Raw genomic sequence first — 19,203 nt, forward strand, 5'->3', positions numbered from 1 at the left:
AAAACAAAATGCAAGCTATGATCACTTGTCACGTGACATTCACAGTCATGCATCAACACCTGGGTCTGTAAAATCTCTAGTAATACATGGACTGCCTCTCCTCTTTAAACTCTTGACTTCAGAAGTATGCATGCAGAGAGCTGTCATATTTCTGCATGGGAGTCTACAACTTGCAAGATTCCAGTATTACCAAATTTCTTGTAGGAGTCACAGGATTTACCAAACAGGTACATGTCAGCTGTACAATTTATCAAGTTTCTTCTCAGAAATCCTGCATATGTTCATAATATAAAAATCATCAGATCTACTGTATAAGCCTTGGAGACTGTAATGGTTGCACTATGAGTCTAGCACTTTCTGCACTGTTCATGGATCATGTACATGTGATCCATGCTTCTAGTATTGACATGTGGCAGCTTACTACAGAGCTATTTTGTTGGTATTAACAGCTGGCAGCAGGAAGTCCTGAAGAGATACAGAAAATCCTCAAAAAAGGCTTCAGTAGAATTGCCAGTAAAGAAGAACATAACCTAGAAAATCTGGATGCTTAATGTTATTTCAGCCAGTTTGAGCTGTGAAAGTAATTTAACCACAGTTGTGTAGAGATTCCTGTAGGCTCATTTGCTTAGTTTTTGAAGCATAAACACAGTCAAAAGCTGTCTGCTTCTCTAACAGTACAGGATGTGTCCATCTACCTAAACCTCACTGATTCTGAGACAAACTGGCAGTGTCAAGGAAGGTTTTATTCTGTTATGCTATTGCCTCAGCTACAGCAACTAAGACATTGGCACAAAAAGAGAAACTAAAGACATTTTTCCTCCTTAATGAACACACATTGTCTGAAAGGTCAGCTTTGCTGCCACGGTATCTGATAAAGAAAGAAATAAAAAAAGACTTGGATCCAACTGTGAAACATGAAAGGATGCACACATTTAGAATCAGGGAGAATTAATTTACTTATTGTTCTTCCTGCAATCAATGTGAAATCTGATAGAAAGATGTGACGAAAATTAGCTGGTTAACTTAAAAATCTAATTTATCATCTATTATGTTTTTTAATCATTAATCCGTAATTGTAAAAATATTGGTAATTAATAAATTTATAGCTATCTTGTTACCTTCAAGTATTCATTTGTATTTTTCAGCCTCCTACCTATGTCATTATTTTACTCAAATCCACCAAATAATGTTTTACAATTTATCTGATATTTCTATAAAACCAGTATCCTTTTCTGTTGTAGAAATGATGCGTGGCAAAACTTTTCACAACAGTTTCTGTAAAAAACACCAATCTTCTTCCAAAAATAATCTCTCTGGACATAATTGCAGGTGATAAAAAAAAGTTTCAAGTACATCCTTTTTAAGATCAAGAATAAATTTTAAATCTACCTCCAGAATGACAAAGATGACCAAAATATTTCTTAAGATCCAAACCTGTATTAGATTTCTAGGTTTGATGTTGACCTGAGAGTTGTATCATCTATAGTCACCGGGATACAATCTTTTTTGCCTATTCCCACATCACTGTTTTCACTAAATGGAATATCAGTTCTCATTCAAGGTGTGATGTGGGAGAAGGTAACAAATAGAGTTGGTTTTTGAAAAAAGGTAGTGGTACAAAAGAACAAACAGCTGCAAAGATGCAGACAGACTGAGGTATGCAAAGAGCTAAAAAATACTGTGTTACTAACTCTGCTTCTCTTTCATTCAGTCTCTAATGCTGGAACAGTCCCAATCTGCATAAGCAAGTATATATTTGTGGGCCTGTCAGAAAGATTCTCTAGACCACAATTGTTTAAATGTGTCCCTCTTCTCAAGTCCCTCTACTAATTCATGTGCCTCATATCTCATGCATACTTTTTTCCCTGGAAAAAAAGGCAAGGTATTTTCCTGGTTTGCAGATTGAAGTAATTTTCAAATCTATACAATTTGTAAAGAAAATAGAACCTTTCAATTTCTATCTAGCCCTCCTGTTGACTCAATACCAATTCACTGGGCTTATGAACTATATCCTAAGAAGTATTAGAATGAGGAGAAGAAAAAGCTTGTTATGACACAACAGTCTCGAATGTTTGTGGGGAAGATTAAAAAAGAACACAACAGAACATGCAAACTAAATAGGCCAGTATCAGTTATAAAGCAGAAGATAAGTCTGAGTTTGTATATATAAAAGGATAGCACCAAAGTAGGAAATATAAGGTAAACTTGAACATTAAAGAACAAGTGTATTGTGTTTATGTCACTGGGAGAGAGTGGCGATATTAACCCTTCTACTCTAGAATGTAGCACTGCCAGGGAGCTTGATGCTGAAGAAGTCACAAAGAGAAATCAGAGTGTTCTGCTTAAGATTTCTGAATATAGCAATCAGATAAGTCTATCAAAATATCTAGGAGCCATTGCACATTCTGATGGTAAATATATTTGGATTAGCTTTCTCTTGCTTTGTTACTTCTCAACACTTCCTCAAACAGAATACAAAGAGCTTTCTTCTCAAAGGAATCGAAGATAACTTGTATTAAAGAATTAAACACAATGAAGAATATTCAAGTAGGCTTTTGAATAGCAGAGCTACAGGGAAACACTATTAGAGGATAATATTTTTCTCAAAAGAGTTTGCCAAAATTACTGTTCAAGAAAACTGCAAGATATTGTGCAATTTACATATGATGACCTTTTGGAATTTTTCCTGACCACAAAAGTGGATAAAAAATAAAAACTAAAGGAAAAAATCAAATTCTGGAAATGTTCTGGTTCAGAAAGCTGTAATTCCACAAATAATTTTTTCCAATCAAATGGAAAAAGCTAAAAATCTACTTTCACATGCATTTCAATGCATCTTACACATATAAATTACTTACCTTCCTATCAAAGAACAATAAAAGCAAGCTTCTTCATTAAAGAATGGTACCCTATTTTATGGAGTTGTTAAACAAAAAGTTCACAAAATATATTTTCTTAATAACAGAGTGATTGAAAAATGTGGAACTTCACTACCGAAAATAGACATTTTATAGTATTATTTTTTTCCTAATGCAAATCTACAAAGCTTTCAGAACTGTAAAATCAGAGGGAATGGGAAATTCAGGGGAAAAAAGTTTTTAAAAAAACAATCATAAATCATTTCTGTTATTTGGCATGAATACTTTGGGGACATGAGGGTAATGTCTTTCAAGTTGATATTCTTCAAAGAAGGTACATCCAGCTCCTAAAATTCTTCCTTTCATTTATCACTACTCTCTGTTTCTGTGACAACAAACCTTAGGAACAGCGAATCAGATATTCAGTGATGTAACTTCATACGGTTTACATTGGAATGAATTGAAATAAGCCAATTTAAACTTGCTGAGGAACTGGCAGCAGTTTAACTTAAAGCATAAAACTGCTGCATCCCAAAGATTTACCAAATCTGTATCAAAGATTTTAAAGCAGATGTCTCCTAAATAGCAATCACAGAGTTTAAAATGGGGACAAAGTTATTCATACTTTGTATACTACAAAATTCTACAAATTAGCAATAACCCAGTGAGTTGGGGATATCCAAGATTTTATTTCAGTGTTTGCTTTTTTAATCACTAATTGATTTTAAAAAAAAAAAAAAAGTGTAAATGTATAGTTATCTCAGGTTTTAAAACTATAGTAAGAAAGCTCTCCCATAATGAATCATGCAAAGGTATCCATATAATTTTGATGATTAAAAGATTTAGTATGTGAAATAAAGGAGATTATTCTGCCAGTTAAAAACATTATTTTCTTTTGCAATCCATACAAATGCAGTCCTACTTACATACTGCAGCTATTAATAGGCATAGCATTTTTCAGCTGAGATCTAAATTGAGGCAAAAGTAAAGTTCAAGTATAAGTCAATTAGCTGCTCATGACTTCTTACATTTCATGTCTGAATCAGATTGCCCTCAGACTAAAAGTCACATTCATGTCTTTTTCCAACCATTACAGTTTTATCAACATATCTCTCTCTCTTGTATTTTCTTACTTGCCCTTGCCTCTCCTTGATGGCATGTCCTACTGTGACACACCAGCTTTCTACAATCACATGGTTCTTACATTCTTGGACTAGGGGAAAAACCAAAGTGACGTTTCAAACTACTTTTATGCTTCCAGCACATAAAGGTCTATTAATTTGTATCTAACTAAATCTATATTTATACAGCTAGAGAGACAAGTCATACAACCAATAATTATTATATATTGTGAGATGCTACTTAAAGCTCCTTTTTACCCTGCTGCTTTTGTACTAATTTTTGTAACTTGCAATTATTAAAAATACTTTTAAAGGTGAAGTACAAATAAAGTACTAATTAAACTATTGTTTATAAAATGTACAAAATATACAGAATAGCTAAATATGTATTTTATTGCAAAGAATTCTCATTCACTACAGAATTCCCTTATTTTAAAATCATAAATACCCAATAACTATATCCACATATATTTCTATACACACAATAGATATAGAACAGTTTAAAACAACTGAGTTTCAGATCTGAAATATAAAGATGGCATCAGAGTATACTCTGAAAACCGATAACTAGGCATTCCAAAAATTACATAGAAAATTATTTCCTTTTCACTTCTAAATTTACCAAACTAAATTGTGTTTTCTTTTTTGATGAAGATACCCCATGACATACTATCCTTAACAGTATGTCTTTAGTCTTCAAACACATTTTGTAACCCTACAGACAGTTACTGTATCTCAATCAATACCACAAATGCTATCCCCAAGTATATTTATCAGTTTATCCCAGAAAAGGACAGTAGAAATTTTAAAATAATTATGTCAACTTTACTTCAGGACTTTGCAGATAAAGACTTTGTTGCAGATTTTCCTTTACACAGCACTACGAATGAATGCATTTTATAAGTTCTTTTAAATTATTTTCTATATTGTAATCATATTGAATGTAACAGACACAGATGAAGTACCCATTTTTACCTGGGACAGAAATAAATGTAGAGTGAAGAACTGTAGTAAACACTTACAAGTTGAAATTACATCTTCCCCAAAATATAATTGGTTTATTGAGTCGGACCCAGATTTTGAGTATAACTTCACTGAAAGCATTTGTATGTTGCCTAGACTGTTTTTTCCCTCAATTTTCTTAAAGTCAAAAAGAGAAGTGCTATCAGATGCTCTTATGAACAGTGTTTGCTGCAATAAGTATGAAACTGAAAAGATACTGGTGCTGTCATGTTGGTTTCTTTTGTAGGTATTGAAGAAATAAATAACTTCAGTGGAGCTCTGCTTGTTTGAATATTTAAGTCTGGATTTCTCTATGTCTCTTATGTCTCCTATTTTCCTGTACAAAATATTTTGCATGAAAAAGTGTAGTGCCCAAAAAGTATATTCTTTGAAAATACACTTTTTTCTCTGTTCAACATATAAGATTTAATGGCTAGCTTGGGCAACCTGTGGTCAGCATGCTGAATCTAATGAATCTGTTTGGAGAAATGTCACTCTCTCATGGTGTTGCTCAGGAAGCCTGAGTGTCTACTTCATGGCTGAGGATTTAATCTGAAGGCAAAGCTTCTGAAAGTTAAGAGCAGCAAACTCAGCACTGAAGCCTTAACTTTTTTTCCAGATCTAGCCTGAAGTCTTTCAATTTAGAAAAAATGAGTATGCCGTTTTAAGGCATGTGTTTATAAAGTTTATGTTTTTCAAGTAGTCATGTGCCTGTGTACATCCTTCACTATAGCTGAAATATGCTAATCATAACATTAATCCATGAAGTAACACTTATTTATAAAGACCCCTGACCATCTTCTTAAGATTCTCCCATCAAATTGATTTTAAACAGCAAAAGCAAAATATTTTTATACTGTTAGCAGCAGGAATTTTAGAATATGAGGAATAAATAATAAAAAAATAAGGTTAAACCAGAATGTATTAGGAAGGATTTCCCACCCAGTGGGAAATCAATATAGCTATCAATATAGCTATAAAGTGGAAAGGGTAGGGAATTTACTCAAATAGCAGGGAAAAAAAAAGTTTACTGAAAAGTCTTTAAAAACCTATATTTAAGTATTAGGTATTTTCTATTTTGTCTTTCACTATCCTTTGGAACATAAAACTATAAACCAAGGTCAATTTAAAAAAAAAAAAAAAAAAAAAAAAGGAAAATTATTACCTGAGAATAATCTTCTGCATTTGAGTGTCTCCCACTTTGATTCGCATCCACATTACTGTCACTTACATTTTCATCACTTTCAGTAACAGAAGGGAGAGAGGATATGGAACGAAATCCTTTTTTGATGGTAGATTGTGGAAAGTGGCTAAATAATAAAACAAACTCAGACACTTTAATCCATACATTTACATTCAAATTACAGTCTTCATAACTACTATTCTTAACAGAATTTTGACAAAATAATTCATGCCTCCTTTATTTTGACAGCTTAATAGGGCAGGACAAAATCTATGTATGCATATATTCCTTATCATTACTGGCTTGGCACTACACACATATATCTATGCTTGAAAGACCTGAACTGTTGCCCTTTTAACCAACCCTCAAAAAAATGAAACCCAAGTCAGCTGAGGAAAACTAGATCATAATACCAGAAGCGAATAATTTTCTATGGCACTTAGACAAGAAAAAATATTATAATGTGCACTACTTAAATGGAGGTAGGGCAAAAAAAATATTTTATATCAGAATAGTTTTTGTCTTTTCCCTCAAAATGGGTCTCCATAGCTACCAGACAGCTAAAACACATGATAACCAAGGAAACCTGTACAAGGCCTATTCTCGTTGTAGTAAAAGAAAGCTCTGTTGCTGACTTCAGTGGAAGAAGTAAAAATTGATGAAAATGTAAATAAATCTTTGCTTGTGAAGTGAACTCGGAGAACAAGATCAAAACAATGTTGCATACGTGCCAATTAGACATAAAAGTGTAATTGTGTTATTGCAGCAATAAAGAACAGAGAAATGTTATCTTAAGCACACGTTATCTAGCCCCCTTCTTAAGGATTGAGATAATGAAACGTCAAGATCTTTAGCAGCAACACAGTCACAATTATATTGCCTTTGAATGTTTCAAAATATTTTACTAGAAAAAAAGCAAGAGATTAAAAACAGTTTCACTCCCAATTGGGTATCTAAGTCCCTTATCCTATTTAGGCAGCTATATCACTTGCTATATATTTTTGGTTACTACCTGTTAATTAAATCACAAGAGATTAAATTAGCTGATTGTCATGGAAACCTAGCATAATAAATAAACTGTCCTTGACAAAATGGGGTAAGTTGACCATGAAGCAATCTATTAAATATGAAAAAAAAAAAAATGTTAACGTGCAAATACTGCAACATCTTAATTATTATTATTATCTCATTCTTTTAATAGCCTATTAATGGGTATTGCTTAAAGCATTTTTATGTATTTCTACTCCTACTATTTGAAAGCAAACAATAAGTAATTTAATGTACTTTTAACCAATAAAATGCAACTATACCAGTAAAACAATGATACTCCCAAAATATTCCAGGGTCTTTCTCCCATGGACAAATGCTGCTCTTCAGAAAAAAAATAAAACAACAACCAACGTATAACTGTTTTATTATCAACCCATTCAATCATGATGATCGAAATGCAGAACCTGACAAGTATGTAATTTATTCAGTTTACTTAGAGGTGTACTTAACAAAAGGTGTACACACCTTAAAAAAATATTCACGCCTCCAGCAATTTAGAAATTGTTGTTGGACTCAGTCTCAAGAAAAGAAATATCCTCTAAAATAACCTAAATCTTTTGGTGCTCACTTGGTATGTGATCTATTCAAGACTTCCTCTGTCAACAGTTCCGCAAAGTAAAGGAGATTAATAATCCTGGCAGTTGTCTACCAAATGTTCACCTCATAAACTGAAGTGGGTCAGATTTAAAAAAACAAGGCCCTGATATACTTAATGGTAATCCTTTTTTACTGGTCAGTAAGCAAGTGTTATGCTGAATACTGAATACTGACCAGGAGTCATGTGTACATCAATCTCCGAAACTTTTCTAAGACACGCTGTAATAAAGACTGGTTTTCAAGTGTTTATAGGACTTCTAAACAGTCTTTAAGAAGGCATTTATACAAAGCTGTGTTTTGAGTATAAGCTTCTTCACCTGCATGCACCCTCAGGGTTCTTTTAACAACTATAATGCAGAGAACCAATTGTTTTATTCATAAACATTAAGTGTTCCATGCCAAATATGTGATGTCCATGAAAGTACTGACTGGCCAGTCAGTGACTTCCTTGTTATGTGCAAGATTTGAAAAAATTTGAGGAAAAATTTCAAAGTTATCAAAAAATATTCCTATTTCTGGTGGAAGTGATCCACTGAATATTCTACATCTTTGGGCCCAGTGAGTAGAGAAACTGGCAAAGTGGTTTTGCCTGACAGAGCACCCTGCCCTTCAATGTCAGATATCCTGAGAAGTGTGCAGTCCACCCAGCAGACTGTCCGTACAGGGTGTGACAAGTAGGGACCCACCCCCTCAGCTATGTGCATATCCACCTCCTCTCACCAGCATGTAGATTAGCCGATTGTAGGGAGCAGGATATAAAGCTCTGAGAACCCCAACTTGCATCTCCAACAGGAGGTGTGCGCAAGTAGAAGAACCTGCACTCCTGAAAGAGAAGGTGTGCTTGTAACCCTCAATACCAAGGGAGTGCATATAATTGCATGTGTATGCCTCTGTGTGCATGATTAGAAATTCTTGAGATTAATTACGCAAAGGTGTTCACCAGTTTGTAGGTGTTTATTAACATTTTGTAAGCATCTGGTATAGTGGTTTATCTGTTGTATTGCTATCAATCCTAAATGTACAGTTCACTGATTGCCAATTCATTACGTGACATCAATAAATCAATAGAGTGCTCTGATCCTGACATGCTTTAAACTACATGAACTGAGCAGTTTCCCCCTGTGACACAAGTAAACATAAGCCATCGCACTTTGACAGTGAAACAGACTAACAATACAATGCTAAGGCTGAAACTACATTGAATACTTACGTGTCTGTTGGTATTGTGATAAGATTCAATCTGTAATTCAAAAACAGGCTAGCAATCTCAACATGTTCTTCAGGTTTCTTTACAACAGGCTCTGGAAAAAAGCAACTTGTTAAATGTATATTCATAAGAAATACTTAATACTATAATTCTGACAAATAATTTCCATAGGGGATTCATCACTCCTAATGATTCTTCAGGTATCAGCGCATACACGTGAATGGAAGAGAAAAGCCAGTGGTTCTTCAGGTGACATACCATGAAAAAAGAAATAAATCTTAACACTGATTCTCATCCTGTAAGGTATCGTCTGTATGTAAGGTTATCCAAGGTAGCTCAACAAATATGGCAACACATTCTGCCTTTGGTAATTTCCTGTTTCTTACCCACTACATTTTGCTAGCATGCATTCAAGCTATCTCATATCATGCATTTAACTCCATTATGCAATATAGACAAACCCTAGAACAAGACTACCTCTAAAACTATGAGTTGTTGCAGCAGGACTAGTCAACATACTTAAACATTTAAAGGGTGTTCAGAAGTTTTCATGGCTCTGCATCAGAGAACTTCTGCACTGCTTTGATAACACTCCCTCTTCATTTTCTCCAATAGAGTGTTTTTAGAGATAAATTAAGACACTTCTCAAAGTGTTCAAGAAATAGCAGGGCTAAGGGGAAGTAATACAAAATTGGCGAGGGGGGAAGTGAGAAAAAAAGTAATCCCTAGGGAATTTCCATTGAAATTAAGCTAACTCATAAGTATGGCCCTGAAAATGTTTATAATAATTAAAACGTAATTACAAGTTTATTTTTGAGGTTTGAGTAGACAAACCTTGGGGTTCAGATGTCACAAGAGTTTCCTTTTTCTGACGGAAAAGCTTCCAACGAGGAACTGGTGGTGGTTGTGGTGGTGCTACCAGAGGACATGACCTGGTTCTAGTGACAAGGACAGGATGGCTATGTATGTGGGAAAGTCCATATTGTCTCAGCTTCTCTGAAGAATCAGCCTATGAAACATGGAAAGACAATCTGACTGGGGCCAGATCTCCCTTCTATATCATAACTTTCTCACAAAAAAGAACAGTATGCGCACAAAAGCATCTAATGGCTTGGATAACAAATGAAACAAAAATGGTTCACCTGACAAGGCTATCCAAAACCTTTCTAATTAGAATTTGATATTCAGAAGAAAATGTATAATTGAATACTTAGAAGTGTTTACATATATTTTACTCTTCATAATAGATTCACCACTTCTTTCAACTTATTTATACAACCACATTGTTTTAGGTGCTACAGAAAACATGCAAATTAAACAGAATGGAGAGGTAAGAAAACAACAAGGACAATATTTTCTTTTAAATAAACATATTTAAAAATACTTTTCCCAAGGGAAAAGTCCTTACTTCATGGTGTCCCTGCCCACACCAGGGGGATTGGAACTATGTGATCTTTAAGGTCTCTTCCAACCCAAACCTTCTATGATTCCTTGATAACTTGTGAAATCTCCATAATGTAGTATCACTTTGAACCAATGTATCACTAAAGTTAAGCTTTCTATCTGCTGGCTAATTTAGAAAACACATTAAAGGCATCACAGTTGACCTGTATACCAAAGCCCTTAGCAATAGATTTAAGAGCAATTTTAAATGTGGACATTGAGTGGTGCTCTTACCATTAAAATAATAACGGTACAGTACTTAACGTTTTTCACTACTGAAAATTCTGTAACAAGATTTGTAAATCATTTTTTATTTTAAACATACACCTTCTTCTACCCGCTAGATAAATGACCCATAACTTATTTCACTGACATGCTCATCGGCAAGCCTCTAATTTTTCCTGCTCATTGTCAAATGTACCTGAGGGTCTATAATTACAAATTTTGCATAGAAGAATGTAGTGGTGGTTGTCAGTTATTTGAAGAGAGAGGATCAAATTAAACACAGTAAAGTACACAAGCAATATATAGCCTCATTTGATGTCTGAATTTATAAAAATATATTGCAGGAGTGGTGACTGGGTACACACATATTCAAGCAACTTTAAAATGCAAGTTAAAACATCCAAGATTAGAAAGGATATTGAAGACGACCAGTTAAGTGCCATAAAGGAGAACTTGTCAGCTGCTGAGTAGGAGACACACATGCATGACTCAGTTATTGGGTTTTTTTAAATTTTATTTGAGCAGACTTAAGACAATTAAATTCAAGCCACAACAATCCAAGGACATACTCACTAGAAAGCAAAACTAAAAGGGATACTGCAAAAATTCTAGAGGGAAATTCTGGCACAACTGCAGTCAGTGACAAAATCTCCTCCAAATTTAGGGAGCAACTCTTATCCCAATGAATCCACTCTTCCAAACATTATTGGCATTGGCGCCTCAGCCCTCAAAAAAAAGCCTGAAAATGGGCTTTTTTTAACCCACAAGAAATCCACTACACTTCTATATTTAATTTCTGTCAATTTCAATTTATCTGTCAGTCTTTACCAAAATACTGAGACAGATATATAGATTCATCTGCCTCATCCTATTTGGTCCGCCATGCCTCTTTTTCAGTAATCTCTACACTTTAACAGACTGAAGCCAAATCTGAGACTCAAGGCATTAGGTGGCAAAAGAGATATAACCCTATGTCACCATTTCCAGGTGTTTTTTTTGATGACTAGTATTGCTTATTATTAACGAGACAACATTGTCTGAGACCTTAAATTGAAATAAATTAAAATAAAATCACAGACAACAAGCTAGTCCTCAAAACAGTATAAAACACAGCACAATTTTAAAAAAGAAAATAATAGAAGAATTAAGAGTAGTAAAGCATAACACCTGCAAACCATTTCTGGAAATTTCTTTATTCTATGAAGCCTATCAGTTTCCTGAGAAGGCATCTTACAATTTTAATGTTCTAATTATGATAAATATGATTTAGATGTACAAAAAAATAATCCTAATTAATAATCAACTCAAGAAAGCCTGCTCTAGCACTATAAATAGCTTTCTGTAAAGTGTGAGTGACTAAGCGGAAATTCAAGCATTGTTTTAACCCCAGCTGCATGAAGTGCTACACTCTCTTCAGCTGCTTTCACCAGTTAAAACACTAATGATAGAAATGGATAGAAACATGCTAATTCTTATAAAACAACATATCAGAAAATGTGTATTAGAGAAGTCATTAATTGTATTTTTTAAAAATTTAAAATTCATGCTTTTCAAGTAGCCTTTAAAATAATTAATCCTTCCATTCAGAAGTATCTCATCATGATGCATTTTCTAGTCCACATCTAGTCTCTCCCAGAAGACTTCAGCTCCTGGGATTCAGAGGAAAGTGGAGTAAAACTGGAAAAACTAAGCAGGCTGTGGCAGAAAAATACATGTTCAGAATACAGAAGTACTGAAATATAAGTTTAACTGACAGTCATTACCTGGTGACTGTTTCACTTGTTACAACATAGTTGCTACAAAATGAAACTCCCTGATAATAAAGTAAGTAATGCCTTTCTGTCCTGAGAGCATAGAATCTTACCATCTGCCCTAATGAAAAAATATCTTCTTCAAACAAATGTAATGGTAGACAGGCAGCATAGACGGCCATTTCTGGCTGGGTTGACACAGAAGATTCTACAGAAAAAAACATTAACATGGTTTAGAACAGGGTAAACAGTGAATAAATGCTGTTGTACCTCACCCTAAATTATTCTGCTTTCTCTGCCTTATTTTTATTATTCTTTTCTTTGTCTGGCTATTATTTAATTCAAAACAAGAGCTCATTGTACTCAGAAGAGAAGCCATGGATGGAAACAATACACTGCTTTAATCCTTACCTATTTATACCATCAACAACTTTTGCATATTTTACTTCTTTTACACAAATGAATAACAAAAACTACAACTTAGAAATGCAACAGGTCAGAGGTAGCTCTCACCATTGTTCTTTTCTTTTTCTTCAAATTTTAAAAATACTAGATACTAGCATGAAGAACACAATACACATCATCTGGGTAGATGAAGTAAAAACATATTGATTGGTCAGTACTAGCTAAAGGCTTCTCACCAGTGAAAGTAAAATTTGATCTTGCCACAAAAGGATCAAAAGCCAGAGCTCCGGCCACTCCTGCCAATGGATATGAAGACTGAGATAAATATTTTGAGAAAGAGAGTGCTTGTAAGCCAGGGTTACTGCTCTTTTGTCAAGGAGATGGAAAAATTGAGGCAATATTGGCTGCTTCAGAAAATGTGAGGGGGTAACCCCATAGCTGTTATCCCACACACCTTAGGGAAGCTTGTTTTCCTGTAATTCTACTATAGGCAAGACATAAAAGAGGGACACACTCACTTTCGTTACCCCTAGTAATCTGTTGCACTAGGCAACCCCACCATCATCTCATACCTGTCTCTCTGAAAGAAGCCACTGTTAATTCCTGAATAATGAAGAGAAACCAAGGCTGTCTGGCTGACAGCCAGTTCACACATGCTGAAGGGAAATCAAAAGTTTAAAAAATATAATACTAGAAATATAGGTCTGTGGTTTGACCTAAAAGTCAGCTCAAAAAAAAAAAAAAAAAAAGTATATATATTTCTCTCTATTTTTCCTTAGTCATCTAAGAGAGCATGTGAAGACAGGATTTCAGTATACAGGTTGTGACATCTGTTTTTCATCAGAATGTTTTGTCTTTGTTCCTTTCAGCTCCACCTCAAATACAGGATAATTGCTTCCTGTGTTTAATAAGTATTCAGCTGAAAGTTGCTCTAAGAATAGGTATTTTCTGTGAAAAGGAATAAACCAATGCTGTCTGAATACAAAGAAAAAAGGGAAAGGAAAAGGTAAAAGAAAGGGAAAGGAAATACAGGCAAATGGCTGAAAAATAAAATTTATCAGACTTAAAATCCATTTATTTAGAAGGTATGCAATGTTTTCTTCTTAAAGCAGTAAGATATCTCTGCATCTTAAATATTCTTCTAGAAATTCAATTACTCAATTAAATATAAGCTGCTGGTAAGGCAGAGTTACTTTCCAGTGGATTCTTAGTATTTCTCACTGCATGCTTGTGAGTCCCACACTAACCACAGCTTTTATGTTAGCTGTGTTTCAAATTATTCAAAAGCAAGCCTGTAATCTAGGTTTAGACTGACATATCTGTTCTTATAAATACAAGCAGCAGTAGCTACAATGTCCTACACTTTACAGAGCCATACGTGCCACAAGGCACACTGATCTCATTGCTTGCGAGAAGTACTTCTCAAATAAAGTATTTAATCAAATACCAGGTGGAATGTAAAGCTGTCATACTCAGTCCAGATGGGTTGTGAAATAAAATTTCTGCAGGGCAGACAATAAACAGCAATGAACAAATTATTAGAGCATTCAAATGATTAACCAGACACAGCATATTCACTTTAATAATACTATTACAATACTAGAAAGATTTTGTATATTATGCCAGTACCTTTTAAAAATAATATATTATTTGGTCTTTTTTCACTGTAAAAAAAAAGTGAGGAGGATATATGCAAATTATTTGCCACCAAGTGTCCTGTTGCTTAGCATAAATTCAACATCTGGGGAAACCAGTTAAAACTGTTACCTTGACAAAATTGTATTATTAGATCAACATGTTATAACACACGGTACAGCAAAACAGTTAGATTCAGCAAAGCCTATTATTTATATTCATCAGAGTGGATTTAAGAATTCTGTGGTGCTTTGTTAAAAATTTCTGAATTCTTGTGGCTGCTTGTTTCACATTTGAGGCTTTGCAAATTCATTTGCAGAATGAGTACTACACAACCTGAACAAATGTTTCAGTCCCCATGAGAAGGGAAAGTATCATTTGAATTCATCCATGTAATATATATAACCAGCCACTTAAAAGGAAAGGCCAGGAATGAAAATTATTGGTTTTAATAGTTCTTAACTGGTTTTACTTTTAAAAAAATCATAGGTTTTGAAGACTCGCAAAGAATTTTCTCACCATATATTTATGTTTCTTTCAAATATTTGTAAAATAAGAGCTGATGCTGAGTTTTAACTTTCAAAACACTTCAGTTAGCTTTCAACATCCTTTTTATGAGGTGTGTAGCTCATATGTTAACCTCTGTTGTTGTGTTAGGCATGGATTTGCTTTGCCTATTGGAGGGTATTTTTTAGTCTTCAGACAAACAACCTATGTTCTTTTCAGAATTGATCTAAATATTTCAGAATTATAATGTGCCTTTGAAAAAAACAAAACAAAATATTAGGCTCCAGTCCCTACTTAGAAGTGAAAACTCTTTCGAATAGGCAAAATAAAAATGAGAAGAACTTAACAGTTATGTGCTAAAAGTATCTCATTGACTCTGATGGTTAATATTACAGGTCTACTTGTATGATTTCAGAAATTTTTAAACATAATAATAATAATCTCCTGACACTTCTGTGACACGGAAGGTGTTATTATTTCTCATTACTAAACTGGTATCAAGGCACAATGAGACTTAGCAAAAAATACATGGCTAGTTTGTAGAACAAAGTCCCAAATACCTGACCAGTGCCCTCTCCATAGGAATAATGTTCCCTTTCCAGCAATTCAGAAATTGTTAGGAAAATCATCAGTCTTGAAAAATAAATGGAAACTGAAGTGGTGGCTCTTTATATGAATAAGGGGCCTAATTAGCAATATCATATCATCATAAAAACTCTTCATGGAATAAATGGACACTGTAGGTATGAAAGGAGAAATAGTTTCTAGAAGAAAAGGCTGATGAGCAGAAAAGTGCAGACTGTGTGCCAAAATGGGCCTGTAGGAACATGTGAATTGTCTACAAAGCTTCTCAAGGACTGGCTGGCTAATAAGCCACAGGACCAAAGAGCTGGTTGCTCTCAGGAAAAGCCTGACTGATCAGGTGAAGGGCTCATTATTCTGCTGGATCCACAAAACAGGATGAACAAAGAAACAAGTTCAACGTTTCAAGGATCCTGCAACTCTTACTGTATTTGGGGGGTGCAGCAGTCCGAGTGTGCAGGTGACCCAGAATTGTATTTATACATTTGTATTGGGTCTGGCTGGGATGGAGGTAACTTTCTTCAGTGCAGCCCGTATAGTGCTGTGTTTTAGATATGTGACCAAAACAGTGTTGATAACATACCAATGTGTCAGCTATTGCTGAGCAGAGCTCACACAGATTAAAATCTTCTTTCTGTTTCTCACTCTGCTGCCCAGCCACTATGCTGGGGGTGGCCAAGAGGTTCAGTCCTGATTCTCTCCCTCATCCCATTGGCAGGGAGTGAGTGAGTGACTAGGTGGGGGCTTAGCTGCCAGACAGCATCAGCCCACCACAATATTATAACCAACATAAAACCAGAAGCCTGTAAGAGAAGTTTACAAATACATAGAAGTAAAAGGTATGCCAACTGTGTATGAAATTAAACAAAGTAATGAATATACAACCCAATGAATACAAGAGGTTTTGCCATTTCAGAAATAAAATACAAATGATATCAAGAGTAGTTAAATACCTCTTTAGAAACAATTCATATTTATCACAGAAAGAAGAACAAGTCCCTTAAGGTCCTCACACTCAATAGGTAGAGTGAAAATTTGCTACAGGGAAATAAGCACTTTCATGGTGCTGGAAATATACTTTTCAAGCCACTTACATTAAAAAAATCCCCAAACCCAATCTGTTGCATTAAGTCACTGTTACAAAATTCCCAAGAAAAATTCAGAAACTTTTTACAACTACTGTCTCTGGAGCCTAGCCCTAGTTTCAGATGTTACTTTATGCACAACAATGGTTCTACTGTCCTGAACCACTCTCTGCAGACCATGTGTCTCAAAAAATCTGCAAGCTTTTTCTCTTGTGGCTACAATTTCACAACAAACATTTAATTCAGTATTATTCAGATTGCAGTTCTCCATTTTTAATTTTTCTTGCAGTCTAATAAACTTAAATTTGCTCCATATCCTACAGCCTCTGATGTTACAATCTCCACACTTACTTCTATTTAAATTCTTACCAAGTTTATTAGTGAGATATCTACCTCTTACTCTTTTTCAGAACTCTTTTCTGGATCAGACTTTGGATAAAAGATTTTTCTGACCATTGTATTTGAGCCCTGAACAAATAGTATTTCTAAAAAATTTCCTCACAGGCCACTGTCTGTCAGTACAGAGAATGGACTGTGCTTTTAATAGCAGAACAAAGAACAAAACATCATGTAGTTTTCCATATGGAAACACTGTCTGATGATTTTTAAAGCCCTTTCACTCATTTCGCACAATTGCTAGAATTCATCACTTAGGTCTTTCTGCTTCACCTCTGCTTTCTTTTCTCCATGATGTACTTGAGTACTAGTCGTGTTCCTTACATTCATGTGAAATGCCTCATTTCCTATTCCACAATTGCTGCCACCACAACAAACTACATTCTTGCAATACATTTTAAAATTTACTGCTAACTCCTTTAGTAGTATATAAAGTAGGATTTCAAATTAATTTAAAATTAATTCAAATTAAATTTGCTGATGATAAACAGCAATATTGATTTGATATAAATTAAAATTATTTAAACCACCAATTTTAATCGGGATTTAAATCAAGAAGTAGGAATCCAATTTACATAGTGAGCTTCATTCTTGTTAGACATTTTTACTTTGCAGTTATCTCCCCAAAGAAAGATGGTCTACTTATTCTTCCCTATTGATTTGCAACTAGATAATATTACAGTTAATAAGTATGTTTCTTTCTGCTAGCCATATGGAAATGTTACATGTATGCAAATATAAACAATGACAAAAGCTAATCAGCTTAATGTACGCTAGTAGGCATAACATTTCTATTGACTGATTAGTTGATCAATTTGTATTTACTTGTGGTTTGTTTAAACTGTATTTTGTTTTTTTTTTAAAAAAAAAACATTAAATTTAAATGCACAAAGCAAGAGTTTACATCATTTTTATGCTATTGTGAATGTATTAATACAAAAAAAAAAAATTATCAAGATACATTTCCAGGATAAAGGAAACAAATTTATTAAACAATTAACTCCTGGAGTGAATTCTAGTATTTCTGGCCACCCTGCCCTTCAAAGAAGCATTCCTGCTTTTTCCAGGCACAGTTTACTGAATAAAGTAGATATTGAACAAAGAAGTTATTAGAGGAAGCTTTTTCTTATTTAATACAGAAAGACAGTTTACCACTGGAACAAAACTTGGTCCTACATGACTGGCCAGCAGCTTCCAAATATTCTGCAAAGATTTACTTTACCTTTTGACATCAAACATAAATTGCTGCAATACTATTCTCAATGTAAGTTACAGGATTTTGATAGGTTAGAATTACTTCAGTCTGTAATGTAGCCTATAAAGAACTGTGACTTAAAAAAAAGCATCTTTAACCTTCCCCCAATTAAGTTCAAAACCAAATAAAAGCAAATTTTGCTTTACATGTATTTCCTGTTTATATTTTTAGCTTCAAAACAATAGGACTTACTTCCATTTAAGGCCTGAAGAGAATGTTGGGCTTCAGCCATCATTTGTGAAGACTGAGGTGCTAACTTGTCTTTTTCTTTTTCTGCTTCTTTGCTTTTCTTCTTTCCAATTTCTCTTTGCTCTGCTTTTTCTATTAAGCAAAATAAAGACTAATTTTTTTCTTTTTCAGATACAAACTTTCAGTCATAATGTCTCATACTGTGTAAACGATTTAATGACATTTTAGATAAATTAAAATAAATCAACCACAAACTATTTCAAGTCAGAAGAGTTGAGATACAATAAAGAACTAATATAATTCAGGGTTTTTTTTAAAAAAAGATAAAAATAATTCTTAAGATGTAAATGCAGATTTACTGGGAAGACTCCAGGAAGGCTTCAGTCCCACCTTCCAGTCAGTGCACAACTCTCATGTCCCTATTATGATGTTTGGAATTCCTGAATTCCTGGCACTGTGTCGAATATCTTCTTCATGTCCTTGCTCCTGTGCATCAGCAATTTCCAAAAAACTCTAACATTATATGAGGCATGGGTTCCCAATGGACATGGAAGAAGAAAGTCTCCCACAGTTAGAACCTACTTTCAAGCCTTAGAACTTAGACTGTAAGAAAACTACATTTTTAGACTACATTTCTAATGAAAAAAATTCCAAACATTAATAGAGCATGTGAACAGAGCTTGTAGCCTCAGTGTTGGAGATTACTGAGCTG

General features: G+C 34.2%; 1 protein-coding gene across 1 annotated transcript in view; it reads right to left on the reverse strand.

Annotated features, from left to right (window-relative positions):
* ADGB (androglobin) overlaps nucleotides 1-19,203 on the reverse strand; it is a 129,945-nt gene that overhangs the window by 74,641 nt on the left and 36,101 nt on the right. Inside the window, exons 9-13 of the mRNA XM_074899302.1 lie at nucleotides 18,495-18,623; nucleotides 12,551-12,645; nucleotides 9,853-10,027; nucleotides 9,022-9,112; nucleotides 6,147-6,291 (exon numbers count right to left, since the gene is read on the reverse strand). Of these exons, the coding sequence (XP_074755403.1) occupies nucleotides 6,147-6,291; nucleotides 9,022-9,112; nucleotides 9,853-10,027; nucleotides 12,551-12,645; nucleotides 18,495-18,623 (635 nt within the window). The remainder of the gene's footprint in view (nucleotides 1-6,146; nucleotides 6,292-9,021; nucleotides 9,113-9,852; nucleotides 10,028-12,550; nucleotides 12,646-18,494; nucleotides 18,624-19,203) is intronic.

The sequence above is a fragment of the Athene noctua genome, chromosome 1 (genome assembly GCF_965140245.1).
Source record: "Athene noctua chromosome 1, bAthNoc1.hap1.1, whole genome shotgun sequence".
Classification (NCBI taxonomy): Eukaryota; Metazoa; Chordata; class Aves; order Strigiformes; family Strigidae; genus Athene; species Athene noctua.